At 32.5% G+C, this 18,016-nt stretch overlaps 4 protein-coding genes across 7 annotated transcripts in view; 2 read left to right on the plus strand and 2 right to left on the minus strand.

Annotated features, from left to right (window-relative positions):
* The first annotated feature begins 19 nt into the window (after positions 1–19).
* LOC148768106 (uncharacterized) lies at positions 20–478 on the plus strand. The gene has a single exon (XM_088822771.1). The coding sequence runs from the start codon at positions 20–22 to the stop codon at positions 476–478; it is 459 nt and encodes a 152-aa protein (XP_088678897.1).
* A 3,201-nt stretch (positions 479–3,679) lies between these two features.
* Positions 3,680–5,265, minus strand: LOC148768107 (uncharacterized). Of its 2 annotated transcripts, none has more exons than XM_088822894.1 (3): positions 5,105–5,265; positions 3,950–4,258; positions 3,680–3,865 (listed from the first exon to the last, which is right to left on the minus strand). In XM_088822894.1, the coding sequence occupies exons 1-3, from the start codon at positions 5,228–5,230 to the stop codon at positions 3,839–3,841; spliced, it is 462 nt and encodes a 153-aa protein (XP_088679020.1). In that variant the 5' UTR covers positions 5,231–5,265; the 3' UTR covers positions 3,680–3,838. The 2 variants fall into 2 exon arrangements, with proteins under 2 accessions (XP_088679020.1, XP_088679019.1); XM_088822893.1 differs by lacking the exon at positions 5,105–5,265 and adding an exon at positions 4,391–4,589.
* Positions 5,266–5,303: 38 nt separating this feature from the next.
* Positions 5,304–6,849, plus strand: LOC148768108 (uncharacterized). The gene is made up of 3 exons (XM_088823549.1): positions 5,304–5,482; positions 5,567–5,731; positions 6,265–6,849. Exons 1-3 carry the CDS (start codon positions 5,318–5,320, stop codon positions 6,331–6,333), a joined length of 399 nt encoding a protein of 132 aa, XP_088679675.1. The 5' UTR covers positions 5,304–5,317; the 3' UTR covers positions 6,334–6,849.
* A 9,648-nt stretch (positions 6,850–16,497) lies between these two features.
* LOC148768109 (uncharacterized) overlaps positions 16,498–18,016 on the minus strand; it is a 1,990-nt gene continuing 471 nt past the window's right edge. Inside the window, exons 1-3 of one of the 3 annotated variants that reach the window (XM_088822896.1) lie at positions 17,672–18,016; positions 17,039–17,346; positions 16,498–16,954 (exon numbers count right to left, since the gene is read on the minus strand). The exon at positions 17,672–18,016 is cut by the window's right edge and continues 471 nt beyond it. In XM_088822896.1, coding sequence (XP_088679022.1) covers positions 16,655–16,954; positions 17,039–17,167 — 429 coding nt within the window. In that variant the 5' untranslated portion in view covers positions 17,168–17,346; positions 17,672–18,016 and the 3' untranslated portion in view covers positions 16,498–16,654. Of the gene's footprint in view, positions 16,955–17,038 lie in introns of all 3 variants that reach the window. The other 2 variants (XM_088822895.1, XM_088822897.1) reach the window with 2 other exon arrangements.

Raw genomic sequence — 18,016 nt, forward strand, 5'->3', positions numbered from 1 at the left:
TCAATGGAATCTGATATAGATGAATGTGCCGTTTCCCAATTACGGAAGGGGCGCTAATAGATGCTTCGTCCCCATCAATATTCAGCCATCAATACGACTAATGGAGATGCAGATCAAAGAGCTCGAGGTGGCCTTCGGTTCCCATAAAAGCTACAGTGTCTTTGTAGACAACAACGAGATCGAGACTTTAGTGACGCACGATCATGCCATGGTCAGGAAGTGGGTCAACAGCACCGAGAATTCAAACAGATGCCGCCTTAACCGCCTAATAGTGGGCCTCGATACCGAATGGCGCAAGAACCCCGTCAACAATTGCTATCGCTCGTACACTGTGGCAACACTTCAACTATGTGTGGGGAAATCCTGCCTAGTTTTCCAAATCCTTCACGCCAGAACAATCCCTCTTGAACTGAGACAATTTCTCGAAAACCCAAATTACAAATTTGTTGGAGTTGGAGTTGATAACGATATATGTTAAAATGCTATTTAATGATCATGGTTTGAGGGTGATGAACACGGGAGATATACCTTCGTGGGCCGTAGATGAGCTGGGCATGGAGACGCTTCGTGGTGCAGGAGCCAAAGACCATTGCAAATTTGCAATGAGCGAGTGGGATAAACTTGAGCTCGAGCAAGATCAGGTTGCCTATGCATGTCTCGATGCCTATTTCTCGTTCGAGATTGGAAGACAATTGAGTGCATGGTATTAGAGATTCCAACTTGTTGATGTATGAGTTTTTCTCTTGTTTTTTAAGTTTTGTTTCTGTAATTTAGCCCCAGATTGCGACCCGGGAGTTTTTGATATCGATATGGATTATATTAAAAAAAAAAATCGCTTTCAATTTTTTTTTTCACGAGAAATAATATATATATTATTTAGTTCACCCAACAATTGAGCTCTATAGTCCTTATCTTGTAATCAATCCCGATGGTAGTAATGAAACTGGTCGTGAAAGAACCATTGTAAAATTGTAAAAGAAGGCAACTCTTACCCACACCGTTGTCGCCGATCAAGAGGAGTTTGATGAGATAATATTGTTAAGAACACCATACAACCAACCCAAATTGGAAAATTGATCGGTTTGTCTTAAGCAATACTAATAATGTTTTTCAGCAACAAACAAATAAACAAGTACAAACAATTCATTCTAATTTCACATTCGTAGAGAAATGCATTAGTAATAGGCAACTACAACAAGACAGAGAACTCCCATATTCCAGTATCCATAAGGGCCAATTTTTATCTTCTTCCGTCTAGTCTCACCTTTTATTTTCAGTCGAAGCTTTTAGTTTTCTCCATACACGTATGTTATGTAAACAAATCACAAGTTCATGAAAAGACAATTCATTACAAAAGAGGAAGATGGAAACTTTTGTATCCATTATTCCTTGGAAACTTAGAAGCCATCTTCGTGCAATTAGCCAATATATGTGTATTAGAGAATACTGAAGCGTGTATATCTTCCAAACCTATTATAATAACATATTGCCTATTGTTTTAGCTAAAATATTACCTACACAAAGGTTTCGAACAATTTAGTGTAAGATTCAAATAGTGGCGAATAGATAAGAAATGTCCAAAATTATCACCTTCCTCTGATGGACTTGACGTGTCTAGAAGTGGATCGGGATCAGTTTCACTATCTTCTTGAGAATAGGATATGCGACGATCGTCAGAGGATGTTTTTTTCCTTGTACCAGCAACATTCTTGCTAGACGAGGCAGCAAAACGGCCTCTGGTTAACCCTTGCCCCATTGAGGGGCCCATCTTTGTCACAAAACGAGTTTTCTGATTCCTGAACTTGGGTTCGCCAATTTCCTTTATCTCAAATTCCTTTGGAACCATATCATCATTGTCGTTGCGATGACAAAAAGATCAAAAAATTCCCAGTACTTATTCAATAAACAATATAAATAAATTAAAAGGACATTGCAAAACAACATTCTTTCACAATTAGACAATGAAACAACACTCTTATATATATTATGTTTGAATTGTGACGTGTGATTGACATATTTGCAATGTTTTGAAACCCGGACAGGACCAGCCGATTCAATCAGCTGGACCGTGAATCATTGCCTTGTCCGGTCCGGTTTACACTATAAAACCGTGAATCATAATTTGATGAATTAAAGAGAAAGAAAGCGAGAGACGGAGACGCGTCGAAAGATCCAAATCCCCATTTATCGTAAATCTTATGTTTTTTTTTATATAAATTTACGATTTATTCAATGATTTGAATCGAGAAGGGTTCAAATGTTATATCCGATTGTAATTTTGTCAAGTTTATTTCGCTTTATTCTTTATCTAATTTAAATAATATTTTGTTTCTTATTTATCATTTAAGAGCGAAAAATATAAATACACTACACATGGGTATTTCCTTCGCCGTGAAAACTCTACATCCCTTATATATGCACGGTGGATATTACTAATTAATATCATATGTATTTATTACAACTTGCATTAAAACCTAATAAACAAAGGATGATAATAATTAATATCAAGAATGATTTTTTATCTCTTTTTGAATAAACTATGCAAGACAAGTATATAATAATAATAACAACGACAACAAAGTTCCAAAATTTTACAATATTATATTATAATTCGAATTGAATACTCGAATTAAAATTAAAATTCCCCAAAGATATGCAGTGTGATGTTGTCAAGATTTATTTTGTATTATGTCGCATTATTTTTCATCTAACTTTAATAATATTTTATTTCTTATTTATACACTACAAGGGTATTTCCTTTGCCATGAAAATTCTACATCCCTTATATATGCACGGGGCATATTATATTAGAGTGTAATTTGACAACGTTCAGGATACGCCGAGAATGTTATATCGGAGTGTAAAGTATTCCTGATTAAAATAGGCCATGCATATTATACTGGAGTGTTACACTTCACCAAAAAAAGAGAACTTTTGTGATGGCCGCCGCCACGGTCATGGCCGCGGCCACCAAAGCGGTGCAGAGCCTTGGAATCTCAGCGATGGTGGCGGCCACACACCTTGGCTTCGGCCACCAAAGCGGTACAGAACCTTGGAATCTCAGCGATGGCGGCGGCCACAAGGTCAGTTCATAGAAAAAAGACTAAATGGAATGGAACGGAACCGAACGGAAAATGCCTTTTCGGAAATTTTCCAATTTTCCAAAAAAATTGAAATTCAAAAATCCATTCCGATTTCAGAATGACTCGGAATCGGCGGAATTTCGGAAATCGGAACTTCGGAAGTCGGAATGAAAAAAACGGTTCGGAAATGTTATTCGGATTGGAATTGGCGAAATTCGGAAATTCCGTTCCGATTTACATCCCTAGGAAGATTTATCTATAAGGGCAAATCCAAGACTTATTTAGATACATGAACTCATCAATATTTCGAATAATAATAATAATGTTAAGAACACTATACAACCAACCCAACTTGGAAAATTGGTCGGTTGTTACAATATTAATAATGTTTTAAGTAACAACCAAAATAAAACAAGTACGAAATTATACAAATAGTCGGACATATAAATAATTAAAAATGTTAAAATTTGTTTTCATTGGTTATTTTTGACCCAATGGAGCCTCTCCTCCGGAATTAATAACGCAAACATTTCACGAGAGTCGGCATTTATCAGCAGTACCACAAGCTTCACCACGACGTCGGCACCTAAGTCAGTCTTCTGTCTCTGATTCCGCAAAGTGGAAGTTTGCATTTCATCGACACCCCGCTTGCTGCTACCGGTTATCTGCTTCGAATAGGTTAAAGCTGCTCTGGAAGTGTGCTTGATGAATATGTCCGTGGACTTGTCGAAGAGGTCCGGATCTGCCAAGAAGCATTATTTAAATGCCCTTTTACCAGCCTCCTGAAAAAAAAAATGAAACAAAATCAGTAAGAAATTTATATATTCAGCAATAAAAGAACACACAAAATCAGCATCCTAAATTACATCGAGGTGGGCTGACATGTCTGGCACGGTACCAATTAGCATCCCGGTGTTGTCGTCAATCTCCAAACCATAAGACTCACGACCAACTTTGGCCCTCTTCTTGTAAAATGCCAGCCACGTGCTTCTGATCTTATCAAACTTGTCTTTACATTGTTGTGGTGAAAATGTACTTCCTTTGTCATGGAAAGACTTACTGATCTCTTCCCAACGTAGATGACGAAGGTTTTCTTGTAAACCGGAGTCTTCTACCATTTTGTGGCATAGTTGGAAGAGTGTTGACACATCGGGAATATTCCAATGGGCTGGCATCTACGATAAATAAACAAGACAAAATCAAACTTATGAATAAGATAAGGAACAAGAAGCAAGATAATGTCACGTAAACAATCACATATAAATTTAGAACCAAGTAATCGATCCTGACAGGGTCAGGAGAGAAACCTGCAAAACTAGTGCTCGGCAAAATAAAAATTGGTCGTCATGGCAGAGCAAAACAAATTGCTCCCACGGCCAAAGCACATTCTGTGAAACTGCCAAAAGCAACCGTAAAACAACCTTAATAAAGACACTACAAAGATCCACAGGACAAGCTTCAACCCTAGCTAGTAGTTCAGAAGCTAAAAACATTAAAAACAGGGCCACTTACAAGAATCTTCAAAGTCCAGCACCCACAGTTAACCTCAGCTAAGATAGCCACACAAAAAGGATGTTTCCTTCCTATTACAACCTCTAAACAACTTTCTAACAAACGAAAAAACTGCAAAAAAAGTGGCTAAACTTCGCTGAGGGTACTAAACCATTGAAGACTCGTGTTCATGGACCCAAAAACTAGAACTAGCGGCTTATAGTAGAAATTTACGATTTCACCTCTTTTTGTCGCTTCGATTTCTGCTTAAGAAAGTATATCGCACCTCCAAAGTATATGACACTAAGACCAACATAATTTCGAAAAAACAGAGAAAAGCAGAGCCACACAAAAAAGGATGTTTCCTTCCTATTACAACCTCTAAACAGCTTTCTAACAAACGAAAAAGCTGCAAAAAAAGTGGCTCAGCGAATAGTAGAAATTTACGGAAGTATATCGCACCTCCAAAGTATATGACACTAAGACCAACATTATTTCGAAAAAACAGAGAAAAGCAGAACACAATTTACCGGAGTGCTACTAGAAGCAATGGACTCGGCGGTCGGGTCGCAAGTAATCCACTTCGTCTTCCTCGTCTTCCTCTTCGTCTTTCTCTCCTCTTCCTGTTTTCTCTTGTGGGAACGCAAGTAATACATTAGGCAATTAATAATTTCAACCACTTCAATTGATGTCTAATGTATATTATAGGAACAATTATTTTCTCAAATACACCCAACAACACAATGTGTTTGGCGAACTTTAAATTCCTCGAAGATTTGTCGAGGGTTGACTCGTACGCTTGGGGTGCTGGGATGCTAGCCCACATCCACGATGCTCTGCACTCATCAAAGAAAGATTTTAGGGGAAATTTACGAAATACTTTTTCGGCGACCCCCTTACCGCTGCATGTAAGATTTATTTTAATTTTTCTATTTTACATATTTAATTTATTGTTTAATTCGCTGAATTTATATTCGATTTTTTTATGTTAGTTTTTCATAATGCACCGGATTCCGGAAATTGCAAATTATTACTCTCTGGGTTCTAAGCGGCTCCAGCTCCCACAGAACTTCCCGCTTGTAGCTGGATGGATACCTATTCTTCTCACGGATTGCTATAACAATCAGAGTAAGATGAAGCCCGGGCCTAGGAAATCCGTAAGCTCCCTCCAGCACCCTCATTTTGAAGGGATTATGTTCTACGTGCTTACGTGGTTTAATTATAATTATGTGGTCTAGTTTGAGTTCATTAAGCATGATTATAATTCTTTATATGTTTAAGTGCTTAAATTATATTTATATGAGTGATTATCGATTTTTATGTATCGATTTGCTTCGATTTTTATGTCAAGATAGGTATAATTATTATAAGAAAATAATAATTTATGTTATATATGAGTTTTATATGTAAGCTTAAATGATTTTTTGATTTATGGAACTCCTATTACAAGCAAAATCCAGGCGGCAAAATCCATGTTCATATTAGAAGAGTTTTTTTTTTGGATAAATTTGTTAGAAGAGTTCATTTGTGGAAAGAAGTATGAATGTCGACCCCTAGATATGTACTAATTTTTCAATTCACGGTGCTATTTGGTGTGATTTTCTTGGTGTGTAGCAGCTTTGGTATCTATCATAATCAATAATAATTTGCTTTTTCTTTTTTTGTTTTTTATTTTTTATTTTTTGAACAGGTTTTGGATGGATTTGCCGATCAGGATATTTTTGTTCCTTTCATGGATCTTTTCCATTTTTTTGTTTAAGTTAGGAATAACTAATGCACATACCTCACAAGAGCATGTGCTAATTTGTGTAGTAGGTGTTCTTATGTGTATTATTATTGTGATAGTAGTAAGAGTAGCAAACGAGGATCCAGAGGAGGGTCTACCTATTACTGATCCTCGCAAGGAGTTTCAGATTTGATCCGTCGCTGCCGCGGGAGATGCGTTTTGAAGTTTTGTTGTAAATATCGAATATGGACAAGGACAAGAAGGCTGCTTTTTATGATAATCTTGTTACAATATGGGGAGCTGAAATGGTTGACAAGTTGTTGTCTTTGCAGTGACATGGTCTAGTTTAGGTTTGGAACAATCAACACTTATTTATGATAATCTTTTTGGTATGGGTTGATGTGTCCATATTTGCCGTATGTAATATGTAATATGTGTAGTGTGGAATTGATGCAACATGGTGTTGCTTTTTTGAGGCCATGAAAATGGTATATTTGTAGGGCTTTTTTTGTTTTTTTGTCATCATTTTTTATTATATTAATCTAATACCATGCATGCTTAATATTTGATTTTAATGATGTTGTTGTTTACTCCTTTTTACAATTAGTTAAGATCCATAAAAGGAACAAAAATATCTCGATCGGCAAATCCATCTAAAAGCTGTTTAAAAAAAAAAAAGAAAAAAAACAAATTATTATCCACTATAATAGATACCAAAACTGCTACACACCAAGAAAATCACACCAAATAGCACCGTGAATTGAAAAATTAGTACAGATTTAGGAGTCGACATTCATACTTCTTTCCGCGTGTGATTTTATCAAGATTTGTTTCGCTTTTAGAGTTTGGAAAGAAGAAACGGTGAGGTTTTAAAGGAGGAAAATCTAAGTCACGGTTTTAAGGGTTCGAAAATGGCTGTATAGTTGTTTTGATACTGATATGTTCTTTGTATATATTAATATATTTGAATTTATATAAATATTTTTTTTATGAGTAATATAATCATAACAAAATCTTGGAAATTTGAGTTTATGGATGAAAACTATCCAAAACTTTTGATAGATGCACGACACTTAACATGGAGTGGTGCATACTGTAATATTTGTTCGAGTTTCACGTAAGCAGGGAATATCTGTAATGATGGAAACATTGGAATACGGAAGATATCTAATTATAGCATTCATTAAATGAGACATCCCTTTGCTAATTGAACAATTATTGTATTGTCGTAAATCTTATATTTTTTTTAAAATAAATATATGATTTATTCAACGATTTGAATCGAGAATGGTTCAAATTGAATCGAACCGTACGATTTTAATAACTAATATCTGCTTCGCTAGATAGTTCGGTACATGCCTACACCAATTTTTCTTGCATTTTTATTTATTTATGCATTGAGTATAAAATTTTAGTTTTTAAAGAAAATTGAGTTTTAAAATTTCGAAATATTGGAGAAAGGGTTAAATACAACTTGCACCCATGTACTATCACCACTGTCACCGTCGATTTCTGCAACGGCAAATGAAGAATGATGTAGAAAAATATGATGTTTTTCTTGGAACCTAACTTCTACAACGGCGAACAGAATTGATGAACGGGACTCTTCAATCTTTCATTTCCGATTATGAAGTCACTCATCGGAGGAAAAATTAGAGTGAAGAGGAGAGTTGTCTGGTGATGGAAGTAAATGCTTAGTTACAGAATTTTTTTTGTCGATTCATACATGCTTGTGGGGTAACAGTAAAATTGTAATTGCACCATGCTACTTAATGGTGTTAAGAGTTTAACAGTTGACTGGTAAATAGAGGGGTCTTTTTGTCGCATTTGATAGTTTAGGGGGGCAAATACGACAGTGGTGATAGTACATGGGTGCTATTTGTATTTAACCCAATAAACTATGCAAGACAAATATATGATTATCTACTCTATGAACTTTATGATTATTATTATCTACTTTATGATTATTTTTTATTAACATTATCCTAACAAATATTGTAGAATAATTTAGCTCCAAGTAAATATTTCACTATGCAATTTTTAAATACAAAAAAGAAAATGATATTTTTTTTAAATAAAGAAAAAAAAATGATATTTTTTTAATCTTAAATGATGTTTACTATAAAAATTATATCTTTTAAATCTTATTATCATTATTTCCTAGTACTATTATTTTTTTTTGATATTTTGCGTCGTTTCACTTTTTTTTTTTTTCTTTTTTTTTTTGATGAATGCGTCGTTTCACTTGAAAATATAAATGTTAAGAATCAATGGAATCTGATATAGATGAATGCGCCGTTTCCCAATTACGGAAGGGGCGCTAATAGATGCTTCGTCCCCATCAATATTCAGCCATCAATACGACTAATGGAGATGCAGATCAAAGAGCTCGAGGTGGCCTTCGGCTCCCATAAAAGCTACAGTGTCTTTGTAGACAACAACGAGATCGAGACTTTAGTGACGCACGATCATGCCATGGTCAGGAAGTGGGTCAACAGCACCGAGAATTCAAACAGATGCCGCCTTAACCGCCTAATAGTGGGCCTCGATACCGAATGGCGCAAGAACCCCGTCAACAATTGCTATCGCTCGTACACTGTGGCAACACTTCAACTATGTGTGGGGAAATCCTGCCTAGTTTTCCAAATCCTTCACGCCAGAACAATCCCTCTTGAACTGAGACAATTTCTCGAAAACCCAAATTACAAATTTGTTGGAGTTGGAGTTGATAACGATATATGTTAAAATGCTATTTAATGATCATGGTTTGAGGGTGATGAACACGGGAGATATACCTTCGTGGGCCGTAGATGAGCTGGGCATGGAGACGCTTCGTGGTGCAGGATTGAAAACATTGGTGAAATGTATTCTTGGAAATTAAAGACATGCAGAAGCCAAAGACCATTGCAATGAGCGAGTGGGATAAACTTGAGCTCGAGCAAGATCAGGTTGCCTATGCATGTCTCGATGCCTATTTCTCGTTCGAGATTGGAAGACAATTGAGTGCATGGTATTAGAGATTCCAACTTGTTGATGTATGAGTTTTTCTCTCGTTTTTTAAGTTTTGTTTCTGTAATTTAGCCCCAGATTGCGACCCGGGAGTTTTTGATATCGATATGGATTATATTAAAAAAAAAAATCGCTTTCAATTTTTTTTTTTCACGAGAAATAATATATATATATTATTTAGTTCACCCAACAATTGAGCTCTATAGTCCTTATCTTGTAATCAATCCCGATGGTAGTAATGAAACTGGTCGTGAAAGAACCATCGTAAAATTGTAAAAGAAGGCAACTCTTACCCACACCGTTGTCGCCGATCAAGAGGAGTTTGATGAGATAATATTGTTAAGAACACCATACAACCAACCCAAATTGGAAAATTGATCGGTTTGTCTTAAGCAATACTAATAATGTTTTTCAGCAACAACCAAATAAACATAAGGGCCAATTTTTATCTTCTTCCGTCTAGTCTCACCTTTTATTTTCAGTCGAAGCTTTTAGTTTTCTCCATACACGTATGTTATGTAAACAAATCACAAGTTCATGAAAAGACAATTCATTACAAAAGAGGAAGATGGAAACTTTTGTATCCATTATTCCTTGGAAACTTAGAAGCCATCTTCGTGCAATTAGCCAATATATGTGTATTAGAGAATACTGAAGCGTGTATATCTTCCAAACCTATTATAATAACATATTGCCTATTGTTTTAGCTAAAATATTACCTACACAAAGGTTTCGAACAATTTAGTGTAAGATTCAAATAGTGGCGAATAGATAAGAAATGTCCAAAATTATCGCCTTCCTCTGATGGACTTGACGTGTCTAGAAGTGGATCGGGATCAGTTTCACTATCTTCTTGAGAATAGGATATGCAACGATCGTCAGAGGATGTTTTTTTTCCTTGTACCAGCAACATTCTTGCTAGACGAGGCAGCAAAACGGCCTCTGGTTAACCCTTGCCCCATTGAGGGGCCCATCTTTGTCACAAAACGAGTTTTCTGATTCCTGAACTTGGGTTCGCCAATTTCCTTTATCTCAAGTTCCTTTGGAACCATATCATCATTGTCGTTGCGATGACAAAAAGATCAAAAAATTCCCAGTACTTATTCAATAAAAAATATAAATAAATTAAAAGGACATTGCAAAACAACATTCTTTCACAATTAGACAATGAAACAACACTCTTATATATATTATGTTTGAATTGTGACGTGTGATTGACATATTTGCAATGTTTTGAAACCCGGACAGGACCAGTCGATTCAATCAGCTGGACCGTGAATCATTGCCTTGTCCGGTCCGGTTTACACTATAAAACCGTGAATCATAATTCGATGAATTAAAGAGAAAGAAAGCGAGAGACGGAGACGCGTCGAAAGATCCAAAACCCCATTTATCGTAAATCTTATGTTTTTTTTTTATATATAAATTTACGATTTATTCAATGATTTGAATCGAGAAGGGTTCAAATGTTATATCCGATTGTAATTTTGTCAAGTTTATTTCGCTTTATTTTTTATCTAATTTAAATAATATTTTGTTTCTTATTTATCATATAAGAGCGAAAAATATAAATACACTACACATGGGTATTTCCTTCGCCGTGGAAATTAATATCATATGTATTTATTACAACTTGCATTAAAACCTAATAAACAAAGGATGATACTAATTAATATCAAGATAGATTTTTTTATCTATTTTTGAATAAACTATGCAAGACAAGTATATAATAATAATAACAACGACAACAAAGTTCCAAAATTTTACAATATTATATTATAATTCGAATTGAATACTCGAATTAAAATTAAAATTCCCCAAAGATATGCAGTGTGATGTTGTCAAGATTTATTTTGTATTATGTCGCATTATTTTTCATCTAACTTTAATAATATTTTATTTCTTATTTATACACTACAAGGGTATTTCCTTTGCCATGAAAATTCTACATCCCTTATATATGCACGGGGCATATTATATTAGAGTGTTACTAGTAATTGTCCCCGTGCGATGCACGGGGCAACAAATTACATTGTTTTGATATTGTAAGAATATAAACAAACGTTTGATGTATCGTATGATCAAAATATTGTTATAATAATCATTCATTAATAATTCATTAGTGGAACATTACTAAGTATACTACACAAAAAAAAAAAAAAAAAAAAAAACAAAAAAATTTATTGTTGAATAATTTTCTAAATAAATTGAATCAACTAATACCATTAGATTGAAAAATTGAACCAAAAACAAAATCATCAACTATGTATTTCATGTTGAGTTTAAAAGTAATTAGATTTAATAACTTACTTAACCTAATCAAAACTAAACTATCGACAACGTAAAAGGCCATCTATACATCTTGCATCGTAATTAAGCCCTTCTTCACTGCCTCGTTTTGGTCCTGTTTTGTCACTGGAATTAACAATTATATTGGAAAATTTAGAAACAAAAATAAATATAAACAATAAATTAAATATCCATACAAACAATATGTCTTGAAGGCCGACTTCCAATAGCTTGTGGTTCCGCCCATTTTTGCTTAGTTCTCTCCAATCATCCCTTTCTATAACATGTCCAATAACGTCAAAAAGGAAATAATTGTTATACACAAAATTTGAAATCTTTGGTATAAATTAATGAAACACATAATTTAACAAAAATAAATTACCTATAAGCCATGATGGAAAAAGATGCAAACTAATTACCACACACTCAATAGGATGAAGAAGAAAATAAGAAAAAAATTCTAAAGTCGGGTTACCAAAAGAAGAAGCCTTAGGTAGGATGAATAAATAAAATTCAAATGTTGTAGATCGAGGTGGATATAAATAAGAAGAGCAAACACAAACGTGTTGAAGTAGAAGAGAGAAGTTAAAAGTGTTAAGAATCTTAAGGGAAGTCTTTGGGAATCGTCCATCTTTGGGAATACGATAATTAGTATTTTATCATCAAAAAATAATATTTAGTGTTCATATGTTTATGGCTGAAAATTAGGAGATAAAATAATATTTAGGAGATTTAATTGTTTGTGCATTAGAGATATCTATGGCTGAAAATAGGAGTGATTTGGAAGTACAGGCATAAAAAATTGATAAAAATTGAAAATAATATTTAGGAGATAAAAATCGAAAATAATATTTAGGAGATAAAAATTTGATGAAAATCGAAAATACAAATTTGATAAAAATCGAAAATAATATTTAAATTAATATTCAAGAGATAAAAATTTGATAAAAATCGAAAATAATATTTAAAATAATGTTAATGAGATAAAAGTTGATAAAATACGAAAATAATAATTAAAATAATATTTAGGAGATAAAAATATGATAAAAATCAAAAATATTAGTTAAAATAATATTTAGGAGATAAAAATTTAATCAAAATGGAAAATAATATTTATGAGACAAAAATTTGATAAAAATTGAAAAATAATATTTAGGAGATAATTTTTTTATAAAACTCGAAAACAATATTTAAAATAATATTTAGGAGATATAAATTTGATAAAATTCGAAAATAATATTTAAAATAATATTTAGGAGAAAAAGATTTGATAAAAATCGAAAATAATATTTAAAGTATAAAAATCTGCTAAAAATCAAAATAATATTTAAACTATATTTAGGAGATATAAATTTGATAAAATTCGAAAATAATAATTAAAATAATGTTTAGGAGATAACAAATTGATACAAATCAAAAATAATATTTAAAATAATATTTATGAGATAAAAATTTGATAAAAATCGAATATAATATTTGGGAGATAAACATCTGATACAAATCAAAAATAATATTTTGTAGATAAAAATCTAAAATAATATTTAGGAGATAAATTTGATAAAAAACGAAAATAATAAAAAAAAAATTACAAATATGACATTAGGATTTCTTAGGGTTGCCCTAGCGTTTCGTTCTTTTATATATAAGAAAAAATTACAAATATGACATTAGGGTTTCTTGAGTTGCCCTAGCGTTTCTTTCTTTTATATATAAGATACTCGAGAAAAATATTTAAAATAATATTTAGGAGATATAAATTTGATAAAATTCGTAAATATTATTAATATAATATTTTGGAGATAAAAAATTGATAAAAATCGAAAATAATATTTAAAATAATATTTAGGAGATAAAAATCTGCTAAAAATTTAAAATAATATTTAAAATTATATTTAGGAGATATAAATTTGATAAAATTCGAAAATAATAATTAAAATAATAATTAAAATAATATTTTGGACATAAAAAATTCATACAAATCGAAAATAATATTTAAAATAATATTTAAAATAATATTTAGGAGATAAAAATTTGATAAAAATCGAACATAATATTTAGGAGATAAAAATCAAAAATAATATTTAGGAGATAAAAATTTGATAAAAATCAAAAATAATATTTAGGAGATAAAAATCTAATACAAATCGAAAAATAATATTTAGGAGATAAAAATCTGATAAAAATCAAAAATAATATTTAATATAATATTTAGGAGATAAATTTGATAAAAATCGAAAAAAAAAAAAAAAAATACAAATCATTAGGGTTTTTCAGGGTTGCCCTAGCGTTTCTTTCTTTTATATATAAGATTTGACAATGTTCAGGATACGCCGAGAATGTTATATCGGAGTGTAAAGTATTCCTGATTAAAATAGGCCATGCATAATATACTGGAGTGTTACACTTCACCAAAAAAAGAGAACTTTTGTGATGGCCGCCGCCACGGTCATGGCCGCGGCCACCAAAGCGGTGCAGAGCCTTGGAATCTCAGCGATGGTGGCGGCCACACACCTTGGCTTCGGCCACCAAAGCGGTACAGAACCTTGGAATCTCAGCGATGGCGGCGGCCACAAGGTCAGTTCATAGAAAAAAGACTAAATGGAATGGAACGGAACCGAACGGAAAATGCCTTTTCGGAAATTTTCCAATTTTCCAAAAAAATCGAAATTCAAAAATCCATTCCGATTTCAGAATGACTCGGAATCGGCGGAATTTCGGAAATCGGAACTTCGGAAGTCGGAATGAAAAAAACGGTTCGGAAAGGTTATTCGGATTGGAATTGGCGAAATTCGGAAATTCCGTTCCGATTTACATCCCTAGGAAGATTTATCTATAAGGGCAAATCCAAGACTTATTTAGATACATGAACTCATCAATATTTCGAATAATCTTATATATAAAAGAAAGAAACGCTAGGGCAACCCTAAGAAACCCTAATGTCATATTTGTAATTTTTTTTCAATTTTTATCAAATTTTTATCTCCTTAATATTATTTTAAATATTATTTTCGAATTTTATCATATTTGTATCCCTTAAATATTATTTTAAATATTATTTTTTATTTTTATCAGATTTTTTTCTCCTAAATATTATTTTTTATTTTTATCAAATTTTTATCTCCTAAATATTATTATAAATAATTTTTTTTAATTTTATCAAATTTATATCTTCTAACTATAATTTTAAATATAGTTTTCAACTTTTAGCAGATTTTTATCTCCTAAATATTATTTTCGAATTTTATCAAATTTATATCTCCTAAATAATATTTTAAATATTTTTTTCGAGTTTTATCATGTTTTTATTAGTTTTTTATCTCCTAAATATTAATTTTGTTTTTTATCAGATTATTGTCTCCTAAATATTATTTTCAGTTTTTATCAAATTTTTATCTCCTAAATATTATTATAAATCATATTTTTTTTAATTTTATCAAATTTATATCTCCTAACTATAATTTTAAATATAATTTTCAACTTTTTCTGATACACATAACTTAGTCAAACTATTAATTGGAAAGGATCTTATATGCGCTAAAGATTATTTGTGTAGAAACATACACATCTTTATAATACAATTCATCAGTTTGGTCAATATACGCTTGAAGCAATTAAGGAAACCTATATGGTTCAATATAATACCGAGGAGTGGTATGAATGTGGAATTGGAGTTATTACGGAATGATTTTAATCATATTTTATCTCCTAAATATTATTCTAATTATTATTTTCATATTTTATCAACTTTTATCTCATTCACATTATTTGAAATATTATTTTCGATTCTTTATCAAATTTTTATCTCATAATTATTATTTTAAATTTTATTTTCGATTTTTATCAGATTTTTATCTCCTAAATATTATTTTTTGATTTTTTTATCAAATTGTTATCTCCTAAATTTTATTTTAAATATTATTATCGATTTTCATCAAATTCTCCTAGATATTATTTATAATAATCTAATTTTCGATTTTTACAGAAAAGGGTAAATAAATCTGATTTCCATCCCTAGCGGATTTTGTGACATCGTTTTACAGAATGTCTGCAACATTTGAATTTTATTTCTTCCCTACCTAAGGCTTCTTTTTTTGGTAACCCGAGTTTAGATTTTGTTTCTTATCTTCTTCGTCATCCTATTGACTGTGTGGCAATTAGTTTACATCTTTTTCCATCATGGCTTATAGGTAATTTCATTTTGTTAAATTATGTGTTTCATTAATTTATACCAAAGTTTTCAAATTTTATGTATAACAATTATTTCATTTTATATGTTATTGGACATGTTATTAAAAGGGATGATTTGAGAAAATTAACCAAAAATGGCCGGAGCCACAAGCTATTGGAAGTCGACCTTCAAGACTTATTGTTTGTATGCGATATTTAATTTATTGTTTGTATTTATTTTTGTTTCTTAATTTTCCAATTGTTAATTCCAGTGGCAAAACAACCTTAAAATGAGGCAGTGGAGAAGGGCTTAGTTCCGATGCAAGATGTATAGATGGCCTTTTACGATGGTATGTTGTCGATAGTTTAGTTTTGATTATGTTAACTTAGTTATTAAATCTAATTACTTTTAAGCTCAACATGAAAGACATAATTGATGATTTTTTTCCTGGTTTAAATTTTCAATCTACTGGTATTAGCTGATTCAATTCATTTAGAAAATTATTCAACAGTAAAGTTATGTCCTTTTTTTTTGTGTGTAGTATACTTAATAATATTCCAGTATAATCGAATTTTGATCATACGATACATCAAACGTTTGTTTATATTCTTACAACATCAAAACAATGTAATATGTTGTCCCGTGCATCGCAGGGGTACAATTACTAGTAATAATAATGTTAAGAACACTATACAACCAACCTAACTTGGAAAATTGGTCGGTTGTTACAATATTAATAATGCTTTAAGTAACAACCAAAATAAAACAAGTACGAAATTATACAAATAGTCGGACATACAAATAATTAAAAATGTTAAAATTTGTTTTCATTAGTTATTTTTGACCCAATGGAGCCTCTCCTCCGGAGTTAATAACGCAAACATTTCACTAGAGTCGGCATTTATTAGCAGTACCACAAGCTTCGCCACGACGTCGGCACCCTGGTATGGCCTTTAATATATGATAGCATTCCGTAAAAGAAGGAACCTTCGCCACGTCGTCAGTCTTCTGTCTCTGATTCCGCAAAGTGGAAGTTTGCATTTCATCGGCACCCCGCTTGCTGCTACCGGTTATCTGCTTCGAATAGGTTAAAGCTGCTCTGGAAGTGTGCTTGATGAATATGTCCGTGCACTTGTCGAAGAGGTCCGGATCTGCCAAGAAGCATTTAAATGCCCTTTTACCAGCCTCCTGAAAAAAAAAATGAAACAAAATCAGTAAGAAATTTATATATTCAGCAATAAAAGAACACACAAAATCAGCATCCTAAATTACATCGAGGTGGGCTGACATGTCTGGCACGGTACCAATTAGCATCCCGGTGTTGTCGTCAATCTCCAAACCATAAGACTCACGACCAATTTTGGCCCTCTTCTTGTAAAATGCCAGCCACGTGCTTCTCATCTGTCAAACTTGTCTTTACATTGTTGTGGTGAAAATGTACTTCCTTCGTCATGGAAAGACTTACTGATCTCTTCCCAACGTAGATGACGAAGGTTTTCTTGTAAACCGGAGTCTTCTACCATTTTGTGGCATAGTTGGAAGAGTGTTGACACATCGAGAATATTCCAATGGGCTGGCATCTACGATAAATAAACAAGACAAAATAAAACTTATGAATAAGATAAGGAACAAGAAGCAAGATTATGTCACATATAAATTTAGAACCATGTAATCGATCCTGACAGGGTCAGGAGAGAAACCTGCAAAACTAGTGCTCGACAAAATAAAAATTGGTCGTCATGGCAGAGCAAAACAAATGGCTCCCACGGCCAAAGCACATTCTGTGAAACTGCCAACAGCAACCGTAAAACAACCTTAACAAAGACACTACAAAGATCCACAGGACAAGCTTCAACCCTAGCTAGTAGTTCAGAAGCTAAAAACATTAAAAACAGGGCCACTTACAAGAATCTTCAAAGTCCAGCACCCACAGTTAACCTCTCAGCTAAGATAGCCATACAAAAATGATGTTTCCTTCCTATTACAACCTCTAAACAGCTTTCTAACAAACGAAAAAACTGCAAAAAAAGTGGCTAAACTTCGCTGAGGGTACTAAACCATTGAAGACTCGTGTTCATGGACCCAAAAACTAGAACTAGCGGCTTATAGTAGAAATTTACGATTTCACCTCTTTTTGTCGCTTCGATTTCTGCTTAAGAAAGTATATCGCACCTCCAAAGTATATGACACTAAGACCAACATAATTTCGAAAAAACAGAGAAAAACAGAGCCACACAAAAAAGGATGTTT

This window comes from Erythranthe guttata, chromosome 9, assembly GCF_056151865.1.
Source record: "Erythranthe guttata isolate IM_541 chromosome 9, IM_541, whole genome shotgun sequence".
Taxonomy (NCBI): domain Eukaryota; kingdom Viridiplantae; phylum Streptophyta; class Magnoliopsida; order Lamiales; family Phrymaceae; genus Erythranthe; species Erythranthe guttata.

What these genes read in the sequence shown, in the direction of transcription:
- LOC148768106 (XM_088822771.1), top strand. Translation starts at nt 20, where the DNA reads ATGAATGTGCCGTTTCCCAATTACGGAAGGGGCGCTAATAGATGCTTC.
- LOC148768107 (XM_088822893.1), bottom strand. Translation starts at nt 4,576, where the DNA reads ATGTTTTTAGCTTCTGAACTACTAGCTAGGGTTGAAGCTTGTCCTGTG. An exon ending in GCCGAGCACTAGTTTTGCAG is followed by an intron (nt 4,259 to 4,390) that starts GTTTCTCTCCTG and finishes TATTTATCGTAG; the next exon opens with ATGCCAGCCCATTGGAATAT. An exon ending in ACATGTCAGCCCACCTCGAT is followed by an intron (nt 3,866 to 3,949) that starts GTAATTTAGGAT and finishes TTTTTTTTTCAG; the next exon opens with GAGGCTGGTAAAAGGGCATT.
- LOC148768108 (XM_088823549.1), top strand. Translation starts at nt 5,318, where the DNA reads ATGTGTTTGGCGAACTTTAAATTCCTCGAAGATTTGTCGAGGGTTGAC. An exon ending in CGACCCCCTTACCGCTGCAT is followed by an intron (nt 5,483 to 5,566) that starts GTAAGATTTATT and finishes TTTTTATGTTAG; the next exon opens with TTTTTCATAATGCACCGGAT. An exon ending in AGCCCGGGCCTAGGAAATCC is followed by an intron (nt 5,732 to 6,264) that starts GTAAGCTCCCTC and finishes TTTTTTGAACAG; the next exon opens with GTTTTGGATGGATTTGCCGA.